Source organism: Monodon monoceros, unplaced genomic scaffold, assembly GCF_005190385.1.
Source record: "Monodon monoceros isolate NGI ecotype Baffin Bay Population unplaced genomic scaffold, NGI_Narwhal_1 Super_Scaffold_16, whole genome shotgun sequence".
Taxonomy (NCBI): Eukaryota; Metazoa; Chordata; class Mammalia; order Artiodactyla; family Monodontidae; genus Monodon; species Monodon monoceros.
Window position 1 is genome coordinate 44,098,785 of NW_021703772.1, and position 8,755 is coordinate 44,107,539.

Sequence of the window (8,755 nt, forward strand, 5' to 3'; positions counted from 1 at the left end):
AATTTATTCAGGAAAACAAGTTTCTCAAATTATAGCCAAAAATCTTTTACTAGTATCACTATTTTAAATTTAAAATTTAAATCTGTATTTCCCTAATTACACAGTACTAAAAATAATTTACTACAACAAATAAAAATCCTTTTACTTCAAATCCTTGCCTAAATAATATAAAATCATTTTATTTTTTGAGGAAAAGACATTTCAACTTTTTAAGTATGAAGTGTGAATTAAGATTTACTTATTTAAATTATAATTTTAAAGTTTCACATAAAGATGAACAAGATCTAAGTGTAGTTTATATTATTGTTAAAATAGATTTTAATTTTTCAAATGTCACATATATCTTTCATTATTTGTAGATTTATTTCTTTTATGAAGTAGTCAAATGAATCAGCTCACCCTTGACTGTAACAAAATACTGTTTGGTGACTTGTGACAGACAGGGTTTTAACCTCTGACAGCGAGATTCATTGTGGAGCAAGAGCCAATCATAGATCCTGACGACACTTGTCTCATCAAAGTTGGAATATAAAAAGCCACTTGGAATACAGTATAAAAGATTCACTGGTGTGGCAAGTTGTCTCTCAGACTGTGCAGGCATTAACATTTTGCTTGGCATTACTCAAAAGCAAAAGAAAAGTAAAAGGAAGAAATAAGAACAAGGGAAAAGATTGTATTGATTTTAAAATCATGCAAAAACTGCAAATCTATGTTTGTATTTACCTATTTATGCTGATTGTTGCTGGTCCAGTGGATCTGAATGAGAACAGCGAGCAAAAGGAAAATGTGGAAAAAGAGGGGCTGTGTAATGCATGTATGTGGAGACAAAACACTAAATCCTCAAGACTAGAAGCCATAAAAATCCAAATCCTCAGTAAACTTCGCCTGGAAACAGCTCCTAACATCAGCAAAGACGCTATAAGACAACTTTTGCCCAAAGCTCCTCCACTCCGGGAACTGATTGATCAGTACGATGTCCAGAGAGATGACAGCAGTGACGGCTCCTTGGAAGATGATGATTACCACGCTACGACGGAAACGGTCATTACCATGCCCACAGAGTGTGAGTAGTCCTATTAGTGTAGAGCAACAGTTCTGCTGACTGTTGTTCTAGTGTTTATGAGAAACCGATCTATTTTCAGGCTCTTTTAACAAGCTGTTGGCTTGTATTTAAGTAGGAGGGAAAAGAGTTTCTTTTTTTTCAAGATTTCATGAGAAATATACTAATGAGACTGAAAGCTGCTGCATACTTTGTTTCCTTAGAGAGCTAAAAGGCTAAAAATAAAATGCTTGCATAGCATTAATGTTATACAGTTTAACGTGACAACTATAACATGCTTATGCTTTCACAGCTTAATACCACCAAGGTAAGGATTGGGAGATACTACAAGCAATGTGAAAAACTTGAAATTTTTTAACTACATGATATTTCATAACTGCATTTGGTTGTCTGAAATATGCATTTATAATAACAGGTTTTTTCATAATAAAGAGAACCGGAAAGAAATTTGTAGATGTTGAAGACTATGTGGGCATTTGCTGAACACCTAGAATGACTTCTGTTATTCAAAACTATTTCTCACAGTGTTTTTATGTTCTTCACAAATTAGAGTTATCTAATTTTGAAAGCTATTACAACACTGGAAAATATGAAAAAATATTTTTTATAAATTTAATGTATTACTAAGAGCAATGATGAAGTAAACATAGCATAATAATAATCATGAGCTAATTATCAGAAAATGCTAAGAAATAAACATTTTAATTGAGTAGGCTATGGCTCACAAAGTCCCACTTATACCTTGACCATGGTACTATTGTTGAAAGTACCCGATCTGCATATTTCCAGGCAGGCACATGCTTAATAACCTCCTAAAGTATTATTTTACTCTTCATAGGAGGGAGGACTATTACCTGTAGTATCTACATTGCTTCTGGAAGATAATATACGTCATACCATTCCTGTTGCAGGCAGTTCAAAACTATACTCAAGGAAAGCGGGACAGGCACCTTAACAGAGAAGGCATGACAAGAAAGAGTTTTGTGCCATATGTCTGTGATCTTGCTTTATAGAGTGGTTTACCCACTTTAAACTGGACTCAAAACAGTTTCAAAATACTGTTTTTCTTATTAAGTAATTAGGTTATAATGCAACGAATAATTTTCCTTTAAGACTGTGCTATCAGATAATCCTGGAGTAGATTTGCCTTATATATAAACAATCTTGGAAAACCAAAAGGAAAGAAATTTCTAAGTGCTTCTGCTTACAATGACAGCCTGGCCCTAAAGGCAGTGTTTTCTAAGTTTTGAGATAGCCTGAATGCAACATTTAGATTTTGGTGCTACTTACCTGCTAGTTTTGTTCCTTTAAAAGGCTATCCCAGCACCCAAACATAACAGATGTACTATATTTTCTACTAATTCCTGAGGCTCAGTTGCTCAGTGTCTTTTCCCCAGGTAATTCAGGCCTGGGGGAAGGGTTCCTTCTTCCAGACTGATTGGTACAGCTGCTCAGTAAGTGTAACTACTCAGATTCCCAAAGAATTCTAAGTGGATGTTCCTCCACAGTTTCTCTTGTTCTCTCTAATCATCATCATCTTAAAATTTCATCCACTTTTCATTCCTTAATAGAATTTTCCTTAGTCCACAGTTCTCTGGAGAGGAAGTAGGTTCCTCCTAAACAGCTGAAAAAACATACATCTAAGAAAATCTGAAAAGCTATAGTAATTATTTTATTTGATAGTTTTCTGAGTTATGAATGAAATTCTACATATTTTTTTTCATTTTAAAAGACTAAATGTGCACACATTATTCCAATAAACATGCTCATTGATTAATATGGAGGAGTTTATGCATCTGTCATGAAAAATGATTTCAGTAACTCTTTTTTTTTCTTATTCATTTATAGCTGATCTTCTAATGCAAGTGGAAGGAAAACCCAAATGTTGCTTCTTTAAATTTAGCTCTAAAATACAATACAATAAAGTAGTAAAGGCCCAACTGTGGATATATCTGAGGCCAGTCAAGACTCCTACAACAGTGTTTGTGCAAATCCTGAGACTCATCAAACCCATGAAAGACGGTACAAGGTATACTGGAATCCGATCTCTGAAACTTGACATGAACCCAGGCACTGGTATTTGGCAGAGCATTGATGTGAAGACAGTGTTGCAAAATTGGCTCAAACAACCTGAATCCAACTTAGGCATTGAAATCAAAGCTTTAGATGAGAATGGCCATGATCTTGCTGTAACCTTCCCAGGACCAGGAGAAGATGGGCTGGTAAGTGATTACTGAAAATAACATTCTAAAAACCTTATGTTTTTATTCATAATGTGAATGAATAGTAGTGGAAAACAACTACCAATTTCCTATGCTCATAAGCCGGACAAAGGTATCTTACCCCGATGGTAGCCCTGTACCCAATAAAAGTAGGTGTCCAATTTCATATCCTATGAAACACTCTCTTGATACTTTTAGTTTGCATGAGGACTTAAAGAAAAAAGTTACACCATAGTCCCTAACTTCTTAAGGAATTCTTTTGAATGGGAATGAAATATAAAGTGCTTTTCATTGATGTGCTATATGATTATATAAATAAAAACATGAAGTCTTCATAGTGGATTCTAGGACATACCCAAAAAAACATTTTTTTCCCTAGAAGAGTGCCAAAGGTGTTAACATTTTTTTTGGCTTAATAAAGTGGAAAAAAATAAACTCTAAAAATTATAATTGAAATAAAATGCTTTTAATTATAGCAACTAACTAAATACAATATGTTTAGACTTACATGCTATTACATATATTTAAGATCCCTCAAGATAAATGTTCCTTATTTTCTAGGCTGTTAATGCACTGATGTATATGTGGATTACTCTGTGAATTACCCCTAATAAAATTTAAAATTTCGGGGTAGTTAACCTGTACCAACAAGCTTATTTCTGAACTGTCTTACTATTCTTCTGCAAGAGTTTATTTAGGTAATGCCAACTAATTTAATATCAGGTCAAACAGAAGACAATGCCTTATATATTATAAAAATTAATAAAAACCATTTAAAACCTAGCATAAATTTAGAGTTACTCACTCTTCTGGCTTATCTATGCTTGTGTTTACTTCTGTTTTCAAAAACTTATTTAATGTGACCATATCTTTTACTTCCATTTATTGATATAATTTACAACAAAAGCTTATACTTGTAAGCAATGTGTTAGCTTTTCAGTTTTTAAATGGTCTTGTTTGTAAAGAATATATAATTAGTAAGCATTACTTTAAATGAAAACATATTCTTTAAGAGATTATACAATTTTCCAAGTGATCTATTTTTCTTTAAATATGGTACATAAAATGTTACTGACTCCCAAAATGATGTTATTATTTTTTATAATCTTAAATACCAATAATTACCAGGTCTATTTTGATTTTGATACAGGATAAAAACTACTATTAATTATTTAGGAATGTGTTCTTTTTTATAGACAGCATTTTAATGATCAAAGTTGGTGATGTGACAGAGGTTTTATTTATTATTAAACAGATGGTTAATACGATGTATTCCTCAGACTTTTCCATATAAAAGGAAAAATGTCTGAAATGCATGAAAAGATTGGGGTGGGGGAAGGATTAGCAAATTATTGTTTAAATATCTGAACAGCAACATTTTTCAGTGAAAGAATAAAGGAAATATTATCGTATCTTCTTCTGAATCTGTCCCTCCCTCTCTTGGAGTTGGTTGTTCCAACCCAATATACCTACCACTACCTTCATCACCCTACCTTCCTTTTTCCCATTACAATCTGTACAGTGCTGGGTGGTAACTATTTTGGTTTGGCGTCAATATCCAAGGATCCCTGAATAAGATCTAGTGAATGGAGGATGGATGAGTATACCTATCCCTCCAGGAGTCATCAGACATATTTAGCCACCATATTTAACCAACAAGCAGGAAGAGAGAAGCTAGCTTTTCCCCTTCCTCCTTTCTTCCCTCCTCCCTCTCTCTTCTGCTCCATCTCTCCCTTTCTTGCCATCAATATTTTCAGAGCATCTATTATGTGCCAGGCATTCAGATACTCAAACTGGGGAAAACAAGAATAAGCAGGACAAAGATTTGACCACAGGGGAATCTGTATTGCTGCTATAGTCTTTTGAGCCATAAGGGAAGTATCAAGCCTAGTATAAATTAAAATTCCTTAATGCTGTGGCAACATTAAAACATAAAAACAAATGTGGCAGAAGCAAAATGATTAATTTCTTTCTTCAACAACGACTGCTTGAGGTAGGAAGGTGTTTCAGGATCTATTACTAACTCTTCTTTCCTTTTCATACAGAATCCCTTTTTAGAAGTCAAGGTAACAGACACACCAAAAAGATCCAGGAGAGATTTTGGACTCGACTGTGATGAGCACTCCACAGAATCTCGATGCTGTCGTTACCCTCTAACTGTGGATTTTGAAGCTTTTGGATGGGATTGGATTATTGCACCTAAAAGATATAAGGCCAATTACTGCTCTGGAGAGTGTGAATTTGTATTTTTACAAAAATATCCTCATACCCATCTTGTGCACCAAGCAAACCCCAGAGGTTCAGCAGGCCCCTGTTGTACTCCCACAAAGATGTCTCCAATTAATATGCTATATTTTAATGGCAAAGAACAAATAATATATGGGAAAATTCCAGCCATGGTAGTAGATCGCTGTGGGTGCTCATGAGATTTATACTTGTTTCATAACTTCCTAAAAAGTGGAAGGTCTTCCCCTCAACAATTTTGAAACTGTGAAATTATGTACCACAGGCTGTAAGCCTAGAGCATGCTACAGTCACTTACGCACAAGCTACAGTATATGAACTAAAAGAGAGAATATATGCAACGGTTGGCATTTAACCATCAAAACAAATCATACAATAAAAAGTTTTATGATTTCCGGAGTTTTTTAACTTGGAGATCAAATTCCATTTATGTTCATATATATCACAACATACGCAGGTAAATGAAAGCAATTCTCCTTGTGTTCTGGTGAATTAAAGGAGTATGCTTTAAAGTCTATTTCTTTACAGTTTCATTTAATATTTACAGAAAAATCTATATGTAGTATTGGTAAAATGCAGGATTGTTATATACCATTATTTGAATCATCCTTAAACACTTGAATTTATATTGTATGATAGCATACTTGGTAAGATAAGATTCCACAAAAATAGGGATGGTACGCCATGTGCAAGTTCCCATTCCTATTCCGATTGATACAGTACATTAACAATTCATGCCAATGGTGCTAATACAATAGGCTGAATGGCTGATGTTATCAGGTTTATCAAATAAAATACATTCAGTAAAGTAATGTTTCTCCTTTCTTCAGGTGCATTTTCATACTCCTCCAAATGGGGAATGGATTTTCTTTAATGAAAGAAAAATCATTTTTCTAGAGGTCTGGATTCAATTCTGTAGCATACTTGGAGAAACTGCATTTACAAGGCAGCCAAAAAGTATTCATTTTTATCAAAATTTCAAAATTATAGCCTGCCTTTGCAACACTGCAGTTTTTATGATGAAATAATGGAAATGACTGATTCTATCAATATTGTATAAAAAGACTTTGAAACAATTGCATTTATATAATATGTATACAATATCGTTTTGTAAATAAATGTCTCCTTTTTTATTTACTTTGGTATATTTTTACAGTAAGCACATTTCAAATTAAGTATTAAGGCACAGAGACATTTCATGTATGACAGAAAAGCAAATGCTTATATTTCGGAGAAAATTAGCTGATTAAATGTGGTCTTAAAACTCCATATGCTAATGGTTAGATGGTTATATTACAATCATTTTATATTTTTTTACATTATTAACATTCACTTACGGATTCATGATGGCTGTATAATGTGAAAGTGAAATTTCAGTGGTTTACTATCATTGTATTCAAATCTCAACGTTCCATTATTTTAATACTTATAAATATTATTAAGCATACCAAAATGATTTAACTCTATTATCTGAAATCAGAAAAATAAACTGATGATATCTTAAGAATTGTTAATTTTATTTTATAATTTGATAATGAATATATTTCTACATATATTTACTTCTATTTTGTAAATTAGGATTTTGTTAATCAAATACATTATACTTATGACTAAGTAAAATTATTTCCTACATCTAATGTGTAGAAACAATATAAATTATATTAAAGTGTTTTCATGTTTTTTGAAAGACACAACAGTTTTATGTTATAATGATTAATTCTGGATTTTTGGTTTTCACTTTATTGTAAAAGTTTAATGATTTAGCACTAAAGTTTGGTTTAGAAATTTTAGGTCTGCTACTCTAGTTTCTCATGAGTGAAATTCCTGTTAAATTGGTTCTGGTCAAGTTGCTTTAAACATACAAAAGCAAGGGCTAGTTACATCTGTTTCATTTCTCTTTATCTTGACCTGAAAACTATTTATATGTTTTCATAGGTTCAATTTCCAAATGCATTGCAGTTGGCAAGGGTATATGGTCCTAGAGTTACAAGTTCTACTGAAGCCACAGGGACACAGGGAAACTGCATTTTTTTCCGAGCACTTAATGATACTGGCACATTTATCTGAGTTTTGGGGGCACAAATTTTCAAACTGAATTGAAAAATAATTATAAAGTGCCTAGAATCCATCCCTGGCCAATTTAATAGCTTAGGTCTAAAGCAGTGACTATGTCTAATGGGGGAGGCGATTAAAATTTTGTTTAGTGTTATGGTTCTTAAATAAATAATTTATAATTATTATAACCATGAAATATATTACAGCAATTTACACTCATACAAACGAAGTGCAGTACTTTTTCTAATTCTGATACTGACATATTTAACACTGACAAGGCTGGAGCTGTAAGGGAGTTGCCCCTGTGGGGGGAGGAGCCAGCTGCGGTGACGGGGTAAGGCCACTTTTCAGTTGCATATATCAGAACATACTTCTTCCAGGGCCATGAATATACATGACCTCAAAGTCTGGATCAGCAGGCCCATTAACACACCTTAGGCTCTGGAGCACAAATAACTGGGGACCGTGATCCCTACAGTGGGAACTGTGAGGAAGGAACACCCTCCGTTTCCAAGGACCCAGTTTCAGGGCTCCCCAACCTTTATATTCACCCTTACCATGGAGCCCCAGGATCACATCACTAACCTCTCCATTTGGTGGCCCACTTCAAAACCCATATGACCATGAAAGAAAGCATCAGGACCAATTTGTTTTGTGACAAGACCTAGGCATTTCTTTTTCTATTTTGCCTAGGTCCTAGGAATGGCAAAAGCGCTCTGCTATTCTGCCTATGGGCATGTCACTTTCATTTTCAGCACCCCAAGAATATCCACTTGTGATATGTGACACTAATCCCTGAAATTTTCAGAAAACATTATGTAAAGTTCACTGTAGTGTATCAGTTTTAATATTCTGAATGTTTTGTAATACTTCTCATACTTCCCACAAACCTATGTTAGTTAAAAAAAAAACAGTAAAAAATAAAAACAAACAAAAACCCTTTCAGACTCTATGGTTCCTTTTGTATTCAAGTTGGTTTTCGCACTTCTGTAGAAAACTTTATTTTCTTAAAATAAAAAGGCAATATTTTGACATTGACAGTAGCTAGATTAGAACTCAGTTATTCTATACCCCAAACGAAAACAAATCTATTTCACTTTAAACCACCATATACTCATTTAAGAATGTCAATGACCCTTTTGGGTCTTGTGGGACACTCTCACCAGGAAAAAGA

The 8,755-nt window shown here is 33.6% G+C and overlaps 1 protein-coding gene across 1 annotated transcript; it reads left to right on the forward strand.

Moving 5' to 3' along the window:
• The first annotated feature begins 482 nt into the window (after nucleotides 1-482).
• MSTN (myostatin) lies at nucleotides 483-7,266 on the forward strand. The gene is made up of 3 exons (XM_029225345.1): nucleotides 483-1,063; nucleotides 2,909-3,282; nucleotides 5,328-7,266. The coding sequence occupies exons 1-3, from the start codon at nucleotides 691-693 to the stop codon at nucleotides 5,706-5,708; spliced, it is 1,128 nt and encodes a 375-aa protein (XP_029081178.1). The 5' UTR covers nucleotides 483-690; the 3' UTR covers nucleotides 5,709-7,266.
• Nucleotides 7,267-8,755: the final 1,489 nt, after the last annotated feature.

Coding starts and splice junctions, on each gene's coding strand:
- MSTN (XM_029225345.1), top strand. CDS start 691: ATGCAAAAACTGCAAATCTATGTTTGTATTTACCTATTTATGCTGATT. Junction 1,064..2,908: donor CATTACCATGCCCACAGAGT/GTGAGTAGTCCT, acceptor ATTCATTTATAG/CTGATCTTCTAATGCAAGTG. Junction 3,283..5,327: donor GACCAGGAGAAGATGGGCTG/GTAAGTGATTAC, acceptor CTTTTCATACAG/AATCCCTTTTTAGAAGTCAA.